The sequence below is a fragment of the Macaca nemestrina genome, chromosome 1 (genome assembly GCF_043159975.1).
Source record: "Macaca nemestrina isolate mMacNem1 chromosome 1, mMacNem.hap1, whole genome shotgun sequence".
In the NCBI taxonomy this organism is placed as follows: domain Eukaryota; kingdom Metazoa; phylum Chordata; class Mammalia; order Primates; family Cercopithecidae; genus Macaca; species Macaca nemestrina.
In genome coordinates, this window is record NC_092125.1 from 192,938,019 (window position 1) to 192,953,914 (window position 15,896).

General features: G+C 48.9%; 1 protein-coding gene across 1 annotated transcript; it reads left to right on the forward strand.

The window, feature by feature from the left end:
* The first annotated feature begins 7,401 nt into the window (after positions 1–7,401).
* LOC105495222 (small ribosomal subunit protein eS10-like) lies at positions 7,402–12,834 on the forward strand. The gene is made up of 4 exons (XM_071069059.1): positions 7,402–7,521; positions 11,021–11,200; positions 11,272–11,414; positions 12,283–12,834. Exons 1-4 carry the CDS (start codon positions 7,402–7,404, stop codon positions 12,788–12,790), a joined length of 951 nt encoding a protein of 316 aa, XP_070925160.1. The 3' UTR covers positions 12,791–12,834.
* The last annotated feature ends 3,062 nt before the right edge of the window (positions 12,835–15,896 follow it).

Consider the following 15,896-nt stretch of genomic DNA (forward strand, 5'->3'; position numbering starts at 1 on the left):
ATCTCTAGAAGATGGGAGATGTTAGTCATGTCCATCTCAGTCCCTATCAGACAACACCTAGGGGTAGGGAGGGGGCAGGCTCTGGGAAGAGGACATGTGACCTCACAACTTTCCAAGAAAAATAAAATTTCTTTCTTGGCAAGTACGCTTGTACATATAGATGCTCAAAAAACATTCCTCTATTTTTTTTTTCCTTTTTCACTTATGCCTTTGTCTTGGAGTAGTTAGAGAAAGCCACTGCAATCAAGACAGTGTGGTATTGTTATAAAGATGAACAAATTTAAAATGCCTGCCCTTTGGAAGACACAAGAGAATGCAAATACGATCTACAGACTGAGAGAAAATATGTGCAAATTATGTATGACACAGTTTGGTTTTGTGTCCCCACCCAAATCCCATCTCAAATTCTAATCCCCACATGTCAGAGAAGGGGCCTGATGGGAGATGATTTGATCATGGGGGCAAATTTTCCCCTTGGTGTTCTTGTGATAGTGAGTTCTCATAAGATCTGATGGTTTTAAAGTGTGGCTGTTTCTTCCCTCGCTCTCTCTCTCTGTCTCTCTCCTGTCACCATGTAAGATGTGCCTTGCTTCCCCTTCGCCTTCTGCCACTATTGTAAATTTCATGAGGTCTCCCCCTGTCACGTGAAACTGTGAGTCAATTAAACCTCTTTTCTTTATAAATTACCCAGTCTCAGGTAGTTCTGTATAGCAATGTGAAAATGGACGAATACAGAAAATTGGTACCATGAGTGGGGTACTGCTGTAAAAATTCCTGAAAATATGGCAGTGACTTTGGAACTGGGTTATAGGCAGAGGTTGGAACAGTTTGGAGAGCTCAGAAGAAGACAGGAAGATGTGGGAAAGTTTGAAACTTTCTAGAGACTTGTTGAATGGTTTTGACAAAAATGCTGATAGTGATATGGACAAGGAAGTCCAGGTTGAAGTGGTCTCACATAGAGATGAAGAACCTTTTGGGAACTGGAGCAAAAGTCACTCTTGCTATGCTTTAGCAAAGACACTGGTGGCATTTTGCCCCTGGCATAGAGATACATGGAACTTTGAACTTGAGATAAATGATTTAGGATATCTAGTGGAAGAAATTTCTAAGCAGCAAAGTGTTCAAGATGTGGCTTGAGTGCTCCTAACAGCATACAGTCATATGCATTCACAAATAGATGGTCTGAAATTGGAACTTATGTTTAAAAGGCAAGCAGAGCAAAAGTTTGGGAAATTTGCAGCCTGACCAAGCAGTAGAAAAGAAAAACCCATTTCCTGAGGAGAAATTCAAGCTGGCTGGATAAATTTGCATAAGCAACAAGGAGCCAAATGTTACTTGCCAAGACAATGGGGAAAATGTCTCCAGGGCATTTCAGAGATCTTCATGGCAATCTCTCCCATCACATGCCCAGAGGCCTAGAAGAGAAAAATGGTTTCATAGGCCAGGCTCAGGGCCCCTGCTGCTCTATGCAGCCTTGGGACATGGCACCCTGTGTCCCAGCCACTGTAGATCCAGCTGTGGCTAAAAAGGGGCCAAGGTATAGCTAAGACCGTGGCTTCAGAAGGTGCAACTTCCAAGCCTTGGTGACTTCCGTGTGGTGTGGTGCCTGCAGGTGTGCAGAAGGCAAGAGTTTAGGAGACTCCGCCTAGATTTCAGAGGAGGTATAGAAACATTTGGATGTCCAGGCAGAAGTCTGCTGCAGGGGCAAAGCCCTCATGGAGAACCTCTGCTAGGGCAGTATGGAGGGGAAATTTGGGGTTGGAGCCCAACATAGAGTCCCTACCAGGGCACTGCCTACTGGAGCTGGGAGAAGAGGGCCATTGTCTTCCAGACCCCAGATACACTGACAGCTTGCACCATGTGTCTGAAAAAGCCACAGGTACTCAATGCCAGCCTTTAAAAGCAGCTGTGGAGGCTATACCCTGTAGAGCCACAGGGGTGGAACTGCCCAAGGCCTTGGAAACTCACTTCTTGCATCAACGTGCCCTTGATGTGAGACATGGAGTCAAAGGAGATTATTTTAGAGCTTTAAGATTTAATGACTGCCCTGCTGGGTTTTGGACTTGCATGGGGCCTGTGGCCCTTTTGCTTTAGTCAGTTTCTCCCATTTGGAACAGAAACATTTAACCAATGCCTGTACCACCATTGATTTTACAAGCTCATAGGCAGAAGGGACTTGCCTTGTCTGTAATGAGACTTTAGACTTGGACTTTTGAGTTAATGTTGCAATGATTTAAGACTTTTGGGGACTGTTGGGAAGGCATAATTAGTTTTGCAATGTGAAAGGACATGAGATTTGGGAGGAGCCATGGGCAGAATGATCTCATTTGGCTCTGTGTCCCCACCCAAATCTCATCTGGAATTATAATTCCCACGTGTTAAAGAAGGGGCCTAGTGGGAGGTGATTGGATCAAGGGGGGCGGGTTCTCCCTTCCTGTTTTCATGATAGTGAGTTAGTTCCCCTGAGATCTGATGGTTTTTAAGTGTGGCAGTTCCCTACCTCACTCCCTCCTCGCCATCATGTAAAATGTGCCCTTGCTTCCCCTTTACCTTCTGCCATGATTTTAAGTTTCCTGAGGCCTCCCCAGCCATGTGGAACTGTAAGCCAATTAAACCTCTTTTCTTGTCTTTTCTTTTTCTTCTTTTTTTTCTTTCTTTTGTTTTGTTTTTGAGATAGAGTCTTGCTCTGTCACCCAGGCTAGAGTGCAATGGCATGGTCTTGGCTTACTGCAATCTCTGCCTCCCGGGTTCAATCGAGTCTCCTGCCTCAGCCTCCTGAGTAGCTGGGATTACAGGCACCTGCCACCACACCTGGCTAATTTTTGTATTTTTAGTAGAGATGGGGTTTCACCATGTTGGCCAGGCAGGTCTCAAATTCCTGACCTTGTGATCCTCCCACTTCGGCCTCCCAAAGTGCTGGGATTATAGGCATGAGCCACTGTACCTGGTCAACCTCTTTTCTTTATAAATTACCCAGTCTCAAGTAGTTCTTTATAGCAGTGTAAAATGGGCTAATACAATATATTTGATAAAAGTCTTGTATCCAAAATATAAAAAGAACTTCCAAATGCAGTAGTTAGAAAATAAGTAATGCAAATAGGGGCAAAATATTTGAAAAGATACTTCACCAAAGAACATATCTAGGGACTGGGCATGTTGGCTTACACCTATAATCCCAGTGCTTTGGGAGGCTGAGGTAGGAGGATCACATGAGCCCAGCAGTTCAAGGTTACAGTAAGCTGTGATCATACCACTGCATTTCAGCCTGGACAACAGAGCAAGACTGTCACTGAGAAAAAAAAAAGAGGAGGGGATAAAAAAGGGGGGGGGCTAAACTAAACAGACCCTAAATCAGACTCTGTTCTTAAGGATCCCCCAGGTTGGTGGGGAAGACAGGTGGGTCATCAATCAGTTCATTATGATCCAGAAAACCAAGGGAGAGACAGAAAGTGACAGGACACAGGGTGGAGAGGAAAAAAGCCCAGATCCAGTCTCCAGCCCTGGACTCAGAATTAGTTAGCAAATAATATATGCTAGGTGCTGTACATAATATGCCTCTTTTAAATCTTACCACAAACCCACATGTCAAGTAGCTGTCTTGAGTCTCATTTTACAGATAACGAAAACTGAGGCTCAGAGAAGCTAAGCAGTCCAGGGTCAGACCATTTGTTAAACCTCAGAATCCGGATTCCAGCTCGTCTGATTCCAAAATCAACCATGCTCTCCTGCCTCCCATTATAAAGTGTTGCACACTATAATTATACTTCTGAACCGTGACTGAGGGAGAAAGTTTATAATTTTTACTCTTTCCTTCCCAAGAGTGATCCTTTTTTAAGTAAAATAGAGACAAGGTCTCACTATGTTGCCCAGGCTGGCCTTGAACACCTGGGTGCAAGCCATCCTCCTGCCTTGGCCTCCCAAAGTGCTGGGATTACAGGTGTGAGCCACCATGCCCAGCCCCAAGTGTTATTATTCTTTAAAAATATGTATACTTTTAGTTTATTATCAGCTTCAATAAAGCCCCCTAAATAAACAATGCATCTCATCCTCCAGAAAGGCTTCTCAGCGTCCCCAGTCCCAGTCCCCCCAGCTTACCCCAACACAGCACCAGCCCACTGTCAGCTACTAATTGCCTGTTGACTGGTCTGATTTCCTGATGTGAGTTCCAAGGGAGCAAAATCCATGTCAGGGGCTAGTAGGTCCCAGTAAGTATAAGTATTTGAGGAAGGGAGGAAGAGAGAACAAATTGAAGGCAGGGAAGAATTTTTTTTTTTTTTTTTTGAGACAGAGTCTCACTCTGTCGCCAAGGCTGGAGTACGGTGGCACAATCTCGGCTCACTGCAACCTCAGCCTCCCAGGTTCAAGTGATTCTCCTGCCTCAGTCTCTCAAGTACCTGGGATTACAGGCGCCCACTGCCATGCCAGGCTAGTGTGTGTGTGTGTGTGTGTGTGTGTGTGTGTGTGTGTGTGTGTATTTTTAGGAGAGACGGGGTTTCACCATGTTGGCCAGGCTGATCTCGAACTCCTGACCTCAAGTGATCCACCCGCCTCAGCCTCACAAAGTGGTGGGATTACAGGCATGAGCCACCGTGCCCAGCCTTTAAAACCCATCATCATAAACACCATTGATTGAATATTTGCCCTTTGCCAGGCTCTAGCTCTACACTCCACTGTATGCATGATCTCCTTTAAACCTTTCAATCTGATGAGATGGATGATATTTTCATCCTCGATTTAGATTCGAGGAGACTGAAGTTCAGAGAGGGTGTCTCCTGCCTAGGATTGCACATCCAGGAAATGTTTGCTCTTAACCATTGCATTGCAACTTTGGGGCCATTTCCTCATGCCCTGGTAGGAGCAGAGGGATTAATTCATGACGTTGTTACAAGACATTCTAAATTGTGCCATCCCAAGTCCTCTCAGGCTCTTTGGGAGAAAATACTCAATCTTTCATGGCTTCTTAGCCCTGTCTGTCCCTTCTTCAGGGTGACATCCGAAGGGGAATGGAGTCGGGGGCTTGGATAGTCTTATGGTTGGGGAAGGAGCCTCTGACCCAGTACTGCCTCCTCTTTCAAGCGTCTGCCTTCTGCAGTGTGGCTGAGGCACACGTCCCCTCTGTCCTCTGGGCAGGTCCCCTGGCCTCTGCTGCCCATAACTATGTTCCTGGTCACAGCCTTCACACCCTGTCCTCTGACCCCAACCTTCTTCTTGCCCACCATCTTCCTGAGCATTTCCATACCACCCCCCACCTCCTGGGATTCCCTCTTCACACCTCCATCCTGGAGGGCATGGGCTCTGCGAGGCTGCCCCTGGGACTGAGAACAACCCTTACATCAGGGCTATTCAAGGTGTGGTTGGTATTGGAGCTAGGCTCGGTGGCTCATGCCTGCAATCCCAGTGTTTTGGGAGGCTCAGGCAGAGGGATCACTTGAACCTAGGAGTTTGAGACTAGCTGGGCAACACAGCGAGATCCCACCTCTACAAAAAAATTTTTTTTAATTAGCCAGGTGTTGTGGCACATGCCTGTAGTCCTAGCTACTCTGGAGGCTGAAGCAGGAGGCTTGCTTGAGCCCGGGAGTTTGAGGTTGCAGTGAGCTGTGATCAGGCTACTGCACTCCAGTCTGGGTGACAGAGCTAGACTTTGGCTCCTAAAAAAAAAAAAAAAAAAAATGTGGTTCATATCACTTAGGAAGTTGTTAGAAATGCAAATTCTCCAGCCCCACCCTGGAGCTACTGAATCAGAAACTCTGCAGGTGGGGCCCAGGCAGCCATCCCTGTTGGAACAAGCCCTCCAGATGATTCTGATGCACACTCAAATTGGAGAATCACTGCTTTGTCTCCTACCTTCCCTCCCTCCAGGGCTCATAGTAAAAAGTCCAGGCCCCAACTTGGCCAGACTCCAGATCTTGACATTGATTTTAGTTTTATTTTTTTTTTTTTGAGACAGAGTCTCACTCTGTAGCCCAGGCTGGAGTGCAGTGGCACCATCTCAGCTCACTGCAAGCTCCGCCTCCCGGATTCAAGTGATTCTCCTGCCTCAGCCTCCCAAGTAGCTGGGACTACAGGCACCCGCCACCATGCCTGGCTAATTTTTGTATTTTCAGTGAAGACGGGATTTACCATGTTAGCCAGACCAGTCTCAACTCCTGACCCCAGGTGATCCACCCACCTCAGCTTCCCAAAGTGCTGGAATTATAGGCGGGAGCCACTGCGCCCAGCCCAGATCTTGACGTTTAAAAGGAGGTTTTGGGGTTCAGAAAAAAACTCTTTATGTCTCCCAAGTGTGTAGGCCTTTACATTGAAACTCTGGATTCTGACACTATTAGGTCTCCTCTACTCTTTCAAAAAATCCATATAGAAAGGCAAAGCTAAGGAGGGGCTGCTCGTCTGCTGCTGAACCTGCCCCCACTGGGAGCAACAGATGCCTCAGCAGCAAGGGTGGAGAAGGTCAGGAACATGGCTGGGAATTCAAAATGCATGGAATAGTTTTCTTAGAATCTTTTTTCCCTATATATACAATGTGTTTTCAAGTCTCAGTTCATTTAATCTTCATGTCAACCCCCAGAGGTCTCACAATATCAACCTCACCCCCTGGTGCAGCGTCAGCCTGCGGACCTGAAGCCCATCTGTCAGGTCCTTGTTTTCTTTCGTTCCCTCCTCTTCCCATTCTCTGCTGTCACTGCCTATATTCTGAGTTCATTATCCAAATTCAGCCACTTACTAGTGTGTGACTTTGTGCAAGTTTACTTAATCTCCTGTGTCTCAGTTTCTGTAGCACACGGATTCCATAGTCAACATTCAAAAGAATGTATTGGGCACCTACAATACTTTAGGCCCTGGGGATATGGCAGTGAAGCAAATAAAGAAAAATCTCTGTCCTCGTGGAGCTGACATTCTAGTGGGGTGAGGGGAGGGGAGGGAAGGGGAGAGGAGAAGAGGAAGATAATAAACCAGAAAGTAAAATACGATGTATAAAATGTTTCAGATGGTGACATGTGGTATAAACAATAAACAGGGAAGGGGATACAAGGTGTCTGGGTAGGGGAGGAAGGTGAGGTTTTGTTTTGCTTTTGAGACAGGCTCTCACTCTGTTGGCCAGGCTGGAGTGCCGCAGCAGGATCATGGATCACTGCAGCATCAACCTCCTGGGCTTAAGGGATCCTCCTGCCTCAGCCTCTAGAGTCACCGGGACTACACGCTCGCACCACCACGCCTGACTAATTTTTAAATTTTTTATAGAGATGGAGGTATCCTTATGTTGCTCAGGCTGGTCTCAAACTCCTGGCCTCAAGCAATCCTCCCACCTCGGCCTCCCAAAGTGCTGGCATTACAGGTGTGAGCCACTGCGCCCAGCCAAGTTGTTATTTTTAATGGGTGGTTAAGGAGGATCCCACTAGTAAGATGACATTTGAACAGAAATTTGAAGGAGAAAATGACATGGATATCCGGAAAGATAGCATTCTAGGTAGAGGGAACAGCAAGTGCAAGAATTCTCAGGCTAATGGGAAAGCTGGCAAGGGGGTCAGTGTGGCTGGGGTAGAGTTGCGGGGAAGCATGTGGGAAGATAAGGGGCTGGGGAGACAGGGACTGGATCATGTTGGGATCTCTCTGCTATTCTCAGGACTTTGACTCTAGAGAGCTGGGAACAGGTTTGAGCAGAGGAGGAACCTGATCTAGCTTTTTATGTTAAGGCCACACTAGCTGCTGCATGAAGAATAGGTTGAAGGGGCAGAGGCCAGGAGCCCATCAGTAATGCAACCGCTGCAGTAATCCAGGTAGGAAATGGTGGGGGCTTGGCCCACCTGGCAGCAGTCTGGAGGAGAGGGGTGAGCAGACCGGAGGGTATGTACTGAAGTTAGAACTGATGAGATCTGCAGATAGATCAGATGTGGGAAGTAAGAAGTGGAGGGTGGACAGGGATGACTCCAATGTTTTTAGCCTGAGCAACTGGAAGAGTGAAACTGCTATTGACTGAGATGGGGAAGACCGAGAGAAGCAGGTTTGGGGAGATCGTTTTTGGACTTGCGAAGGTTAAGATTCGATTGGACATTCAGTAGAGAAGCCAACTGACTATTGCACATATAGGTCTGGAGTTCAGAAGGGAGGTTCAGGCTGGAGATAGAAATATTGGAGACTTTAGTGTATTGATGACATTTCTAGAAGGAGCTCATGAGAAAATCGACTTCATCTGGGTGTTGTGGGAATTAGACAAGTTAAGCACCTGGCACATAGTAGGCATTCAGCTATCACCAAGATCACTTTATGTTCCTTGCACTCCCCCACCGGCCTCTCACCACGGCCACCTCCATGCTGCCCTCCACACTGCTGGTCAGAGTGAGCTTTCTATAGCATAGACCTGATCATCCCTCCCTGCCCAAACCTGCAATGGTTCCTTATTGCTTACAGAATAAAGTGTGCATACTTCATAGACTTCACAGACTGTCCCTAAAGCCTTCCCTGATGGAGTCACTGTCACCCACACCAGCCCCAATTTCTGCCACCACCCCCCACCTCCCACCTCATTCTCCAGCAGTAATAGGGAGCCCTTTGTTCACAGCTTGTTATCTTTGAACATGTGGCCACCTATGCCTTGACTTGTCCAGCAGCAAACCCAAGTGATTCTCACATCCTCTAAGAAGCCTTCCTCTCCACCCAGAGGCTGTTCCCTCTTCCCTGCAGACCTGCCTCCTACCCTTAGTAGTGTTCCTTCCACTCCTGTTCCTGCAGCACCAAACACTGAGCCTGACACAGGCAAGGGGCTAGGGGAGGGTAAATGAACAAAGGAGGAAGAGCTGATTTCCCATGATTTTTATTTTTAGCATGTTTGAGTTCATGAAGACCCAGAGAGGCGCAGGCACTTGCTCAGGTCACTCAGCTGGTGAACTCTGTGGCCAGGAGTGGACTCCAGGCTTGTCTGATTCAAAGCTCTTGGCTCAAGCGCATGTGCATGCACAGGCACGCACACAGGAAAACGCACACACCCACGCACGCACACACACAGAACAATCTCAGGGCAACTGGTGGCTGGGGGTTCTCTTGACCTTCCAGTTGTTCCCTTCTTGGGAATGGATCCAGGGAGAGGGTTAAGGATTTAGATTCAGAATAGGCATTCACTTGGTCATTTAAAAAAAAAAATTGTAGAGACCCAGTCTCCCTATGTTGCCCAGGCTGGTCTCAACCTCCTGGGCTCAAGTGATCCTCCTGCCTCAGCCTCCCAAAATGCTGGGATTACACACATGAGCCACTGCACCTGGCCAGTAGTCACTTGTTTATTCAGTAAGTCATTCGCTCGTTCGTTCTCTCACTCACTCATTTACAATCAATCATTTGTTCTACTTCCAATTTTTACTCACAGCAGATTAAGACCCTACCTCCTAAGAGCTGAATCTGAGGAGAGCCTGGTCAGGAAACAAGGCAGCACAGGGCCAGGAAAGGAACACTAAGGGCTAGTGGAGGACCTTGAAGGGTGAGAGGAGTTTACCAGATGGCCTTGGAAAAGGATATCCTGACATGTGCCTGCAGCATGTGCAAAGACCCAGAGACTTGAAACCACCACTGAAAGGAGGGCACCTGGGGTGGTGGGAGGAGTGGCAGATGATCACTGCGGGCAGAAGGTTGGAGACATGGGCAGGGGTCAAGGTCAAGATTAATTTGGGAGTTAGGTATGGAGGAGCAGGGTTAAGGTTTAGGCTGGGTTTAGGATTAGAGATTAGATCTTGAAATCAGATCATTTCTTTTTAACCTGCCTTTTCCAGAAGGATCTCATGTGGCTTGTATCAGTGATAAAGATCTAGGGTTATGATTAGGCCTGCCAAGAACCTAAGGATCAGGAATGGGCTTTATAGTTGGGATCCAAGGTGCAGTAAAAATGAGGTACTTGAGGGAGCAAAGCCAATGCTTGACGTGGGCATAAGTTTTCATTTTCTTTCTTTTTTTTTTTCTTTTTATTTTTGAGACAGGGTCTCACTCCGTCACCCAGGCTGGAATGCAGTGACACAATCTCGGCTCACTGCAACCTCCGCCTCCTGGGTTCAGGCAATTCACCTGCCTCAGCCTTCTGAGTAGCTGGGACTACCTGCGCACACCACCAATGTTTTTGTTTGTTTGTTTTGAGATGGAGTTTTGCCCTTGTTGCCCAGGCTGGAGTGCAATGGTGCAATCTCAGCTCACTGCAACCTCCGCCTCTCGGGTTCAAGCGATTCTCCTGCCTCAGCCTCCCGAGTAGCTGGGATTATAGGTGCCTGCCACCACGCCCAGCTAATTTTTTTGTATTTTTAGTACAGATGGGGGTTTCACCATGTTGGCCAGGCTCGTCTTGAACTCCTGACCTCAGGTGATCCGCCCGCCTTGGCCTCCCAAAGTTCTGGGATTACAGGCGTGAGCCACCGAGCCAGGCCTGTTTTGTACTTTTTGTAGAGATGGCGTGGTGGGGAAATCTGGGCCTTGCTATGTTGCCCAGGCTGGTCTCCAACTCCTTAACTCAAACAATTCTCCCGCCTAGGCCTCCCAAAGAGCTAGGATTACAGTTGTGGGCCACTACTCCCAGCAGGTCTTCATTGTCCTCCTTTCTGAAGCATGCCATCTCCTGGCTGCCTAGTCTTGAGACTTAACCTCTGGGCCTCCTGATGCCCACCTACTAAACTGCTATGCAGATGAAGATGCTATTCGTCTTGCACATCTCCTCTGGGTCAGGCACCACTGGGCAGGACGGATGTTCTCACCTACTCCCGCAATGTCCCAATGTTGAGCCGTAATGGAACAGTTTAATCCACACCACCGGCATACATTAGGTGCTCGGTCCAGGCTAGTTCTCTTCCCTTCACTCATTTCCCCACAAAGCCCCTTCGTGGCTGGGGCCTCCCAGGTGTGCTGACTCACCTGTCTAGAGGAACGGACTGCGCCAGGGCCTGTAGCGCTCGGGCCCCGCCACCCCCTGTCCCCGCCCGTCCCGGGCCACCGCGGTGCAGCCGGGGTCCTGAGCTGCCCCAGGCGGGGAGCAGCGCAATTATCCTAATTACAGCCCGGCCTCCGCTGTGGTGGCGAGCGCGGCCACGCCGTCCCGAGAACGCCCCCGACCCAGGGCCCGAGCGTGGGAACCGCCGTGCCCTCTGCCCCGGGCGGCGGCGGCAGCCGCGTCGGGGACCCGCCCGCCCGCCAGGCCGCGATGGGCGATAAGCCCGCCCCGCCGCTCACACTCGCGGCTAATGACCTGGCTGCGCTCGGCGCGCTCTGCCCCCCTTTCATCTGCCCCTTTCATCTGCTCCCTCCCAGCGCCCTGCGCCCATCAACTCCGCATCCCCATACCTGGGTGGGGACAGCGACGGGGCCCGCAGCCCCTACTGCCAGGAGCAGCGAGTGGCCAAGCGCGCGAGGAGGTTCCAGCGCGCCCAGGGTGCAAAGGAGGGAGACTCCGGGTGCCCGGCCCGCAGGGTCCACGCACACCCGCTCATTCATTCATCCGTTCGTTCGTCCACGCACCCACTCACTCAGTCACTCGTTCATTTATTCACGACACAAACGTTTTCTAAGTATCCGCTAGTGACTGTTTCCTTTTCTGTAAATTGGGAATAATAATACTATGTAGGCCAGTTGTGGTGGCTCATGCCTGTAATCCCAGCACTTTGGGAGGCCGAGGCGGGCGGATCACGAGGTCAGGAGTTCGAGACCAGCCCGGCCAACATAGTGAAACCCCCGTCTCCACTAAAAATACGAAAATTTAGCTGGGCGTGGTGGCGAGTGCCTGTAATTCCAGATACTCAGGAGGCTGATGCAGGAGAATCGCTTGAACCCATGAGGTGGAGGTTGCAGTGAGCCGAGATCATGCCATTGCACTCCAGCCCGGGCGACAGTGCATGACTCTGTCTCAAAAAATACATACATACATACATACATACATACATACATACATACATACATAAAAATAATAATAATATGAACGTCACAGGATCATTCTAAAGGTTAAGATGGGCGTGGGGAGGAAAGAGATGGCTCATTTATTAAGTACTTGTTCTCTCCAAATACTCACTAGCTCACACTTCTCACAGCAGCCCTGAATTAGGTAAAACCCCGTTTTACAGACCTGGAGACTGAATCGCCAAATAACAGGAGTGTCAAATAACAGGAGTGTCAGACTTTTGTCCTTTGAAGCAGCTCCCACTACACCACAAAGTGAGTACGCAGTTAATGTCTGTTGCACCAAATAAGAAAAATAATCACTATAAAAAAGAAAAAAACATTAAAAAAGAAAAAGAATACTATTGACTTTGACTATAAAAAAATTAGAGCCGCCGAGGTGTTGATGCCTAAGAAGAACCGGATTGCCATTTATGAACTCCTTTTTAAGGAGAGAGTCATGGTGGCCAAGAGGGATGTCCACATGCCTAAGCACCCGGAGCTGGCAGATAAGAATGTGCCGAACCTTCATGTCACAAAGGCCATGCAGTCTCTCAAGTCCGGAGGCTACGTGAAGGAACAGTTTGCCTGGAGACATTTCTACTGGTACCTTACCAATGAGGGTATCCAGTATATCCGTGATTACCTTCATCTGCCCCTGGAGACTGTGCCTGCCACCCTACGCCGTAGCCGTCCAGAGACTGGCAGGCCTCGGCCTAAAGGTCTGGAGGGTGAGCGACCTGTGAGACTCACAAGAGGGGAAGCTGACAGAGATACCTACAGAGGGAGTGCTGTGTCACCTGGTGCTGACAAGAAAGCCGAGTCTGGGGCTGGGTCAGCAACCGAATTCCAGTTTAGAGGTGGATTTGGTCGTGGACATGGTCAGCCACCTCAGTAAAATTGAAGAGTATTCTTTTGCCTTGAATAAACTTACAGCCAAAAAACCTTAAAAAATTTTTTTAAATTTTAAAAAAATTAAAAAGGTCAAGCACAGTGGCTCATGCCTGTAATCCCAGCACTTTGGGAGGCCGAGGCAGGAATATTGCTTGAGCCCAGGAGGCTGAGGCTGCAGTAAGCCAAGATTGCACCACTGCACTCCAGGCTGGGTGACAGAAGGAGACCCTGTCTCAAAATAATAATAACAAATAAATAAAATTTAAAATACATTAATAAAAAAGAAATATACATATACATATATATATATATATATATATATATAAAAGAAAAACAGCCGATATTTCTGGAGCATTTATGCTGTGCCAGGCACTGTGCTAATTACTTTCTATGCATTATCTCATTTAATACTTGCAAAAACCTCAAAAGCTGGGCATCATTATGGTATTCCCATTTTACAGATGAGGAAACTAAAGCTGAGAGAATATGTCACTTGCTCAAGGCCACACAGTTAGCAGTGGCTGAAGCCAGGTTTGCACCCACCCAAGCAGGCAGGGCCACCAAGGCTCTTCGCTATGCAGTTGAAATACGGCAGCCCCACTGTTGGGCGCTTTGGCTCACACCTGTAATCCCAGCACTTTGGGAGGCTGAGACGGGCAGATCAGGAGGTCAGGAGATTGAGACCATCCTGGTTGACATGGTGAAACCCTATCTCTACTAAAAATACAAAAAAATTAGCCGGGTGTTGTGGCAGGCTCCTGTAGTCCCAGCTACTCGGGAGCTGAGGCAGGAGAATGGCGTGAACCAGGGAGGCAGAGGTTGCAGTGAGCTGAGATCGCGCCACTGCACTCCAGCCTGGGTAACAGAGTGAGACTCTGTCTCAAAAAAAAAAAAAAAAATAGAGCAGCCCCTCTCCTCCCCATCTCTCGGTGTCCCTTCCAGCCTAAGCTTAGGCACAGAGCCACTGAATGCCTTCTCTTTGGCCCAGCTGCTTCTCTCCCCAGGGACCAGCTCAAAATTCTCAGGGTGTTCCCTGAGATCTGGTTTTGAGATCTGGTGCAGAGGAAAGGCATGAGATAGAAATGGGTAGCCTGAACTTTTAAACTCTCCAGGCCTCCATTCCTCAGCTACAAAATGAGGTCAGCAGTCCTTGTTCTGTTTCCCTCACAGCACTGTGGCCCATTTGTTGTTCTTTAGTTTGCTAATTTCCTTCATTTACTGGGAACATTTCTTTTCCTTTCTTTCTTTTTTTTTTTTTAGACAGAATCAGTCTGTTGCCCAGACTGGAGTGCAGTGGCGCAATCACAGCTTACTGCAGCCTCGACCTCCCAGGTTCAAGTGATCCTTCTGGCTCAGTCTCCTGAATAGCTGGAACTATAGCCACGTGCTACCATACCCGGCTAATCTTTTTATTTTTTGTAGAGATGGGGTCTCCCTGTGTTGCCCAGGCTGATCTCAAACTCCTGGGCTCAAACAATCCTCCCACCTCGGCCTCCCAAAGTGCTGGGATTACAGGCATGAGCCACCATAACTGTCCTACTTAGAACATTTCTTGAGTGCCAACTATGAATTTGGTGCAGGGCTAGGGAGACCAACCATCCAGGTTTGCCCAGGACTGAGGAGTTCCTAGGACGCAGGATGTCCTGAAACTGAGACAGTCCTCAGCATACTAGCATGGTGGGTGTGTACTGGGTACTGGGGATTTGTGCTGGGTACTGGGGATTTGAGGCACATCATGGCCTGGGCCTGGCCTGGTCCCTCTGGAAACTGGAAAGGCTCCTGCCCACAAGGAGGGATGCCCCATACAAGCTGTTGGCACTGGGAGCAGGGAGAGGGTGAGGTACCCTGGCAATGTGCTGTGCTCAGCTTTTTCCCTGTTCCCTGGCTCCAGGCCCAGGCCGATTCGGCAAAGCTATCCTACCCATTGCCTGGCTGGGAAAGTCAAGGCTGGAAGTGGCTTTACCACAGCAGCTGCCATGAGTCAGTGCCCAGGGGCAGGGTGGTCAATCCCACCTCCAGTCACCCACTCCCCATGTGAGCAGGCCACTTTACCTCTCAGAACTGCCTCCCATCCTTACCTGGGGGTGGAGAGGAATGGGACTGGGTGATCACTAAGCCTAGTAGTGACCTTCTGTTTCAGAAGGCCTTTCCAGGAACCCTCCACTTCACCAGGAATTCAAAGGCGTGGGTGCCTACCAAGAGCTTGGTCGCTGCTGAGTTTTTGGCAATAACCAGGTGAGGACATGTCAGAAAGCACCTAGAAAGATGGGCTTTTGAAATCAGACAGAACAAGCCATAACCCCAAATGGTTACTGAACCTCTCTGAGCCTCATTTTCCTCCTCTGTAGAATGGGAGCAGTACCACCTACCTCTCACTCTAGTGGGAGTGAATGAGATCCTGAAGATGAGGAGACAAACCAGATGCTCAGGACACACCAGTCCCCTTCCTGCCCCTCCACCATCTGCTACTCGGTGACCCAGCTGGCCTGGTCTCAGCCTGATAGCCCCTTCGTCTGCTCTCTGCCTTCTCCTCTATTCACTAACAAGCCTTCATTGGCTGCCTACCATGTGCTTGTCTTTTTAGGAACTCAGGTGAAGCAGACAGATTTTTTTAAACAGACTCTCTGGCCGGGCACAGTGGCTCAAGCCTATAGTCCCAGCACTTTGGGAGACAGAGGCAGGAGGATCTCTTGAAGCCAGGAGTTCGACACCAGCCTGCACAACAAAGGGAGACCTTGTCTTTATTTGAAAAAAAAAAAAAAAAAAAAGGAATCTCCTTTCCCTTTCTTATAGGGGAAGTCAAGGCAACTTCTGGGAAGAGAAAGAGCAGCAGTGGCCATGGCCCCTGGGAAAATAGGAGACCAGTTCCCTCATACTGCCCCTTTCTTGGACTGTCACCCTCTTCCTGGAGGCCCTTTCCCTTCAGCTGCTGTCCCTCATCATCACTAACATCCCCCACTCCCAGCCTCCCCACCCCACTCCTCCTTCTGTTCAGACATCTCCTCCCCCAGGGAGGCCTGCCCTGGGTCCCCAGGCAAAATTAACTATTTCTTCCCCCATGAAGTCTCAGCAAAGTTTCTCCTTCCCAGGGCCTCTGCCTCTTGTCTTTG

Excerpts from the sequence above, each read along its gene's own strand:
- LOC105495222 (XM_071069059.1), top strand. The coding sequence starts at position 7,402 with ATGACATTTGAACAGAAATTTGAAGGAGAAAATGACATGGATATCCGG. Across the intron at positions 7,522-11,020 it reads ATGGGAAAGCTGGCAAGGGG|CCCGGCCTCCGCTGTGGTGG; the intron begins GTCAGTGTGGCT and ends TCCTAATTACAG. Across the intron at positions 11,415-12,282 it reads GCAAAGGAGGGAGACTCCGG|AGCCGCCGAGGTGTTGATGC; the intron begins GTGCCCGGCCCG and ends TAAAAAAATTAG.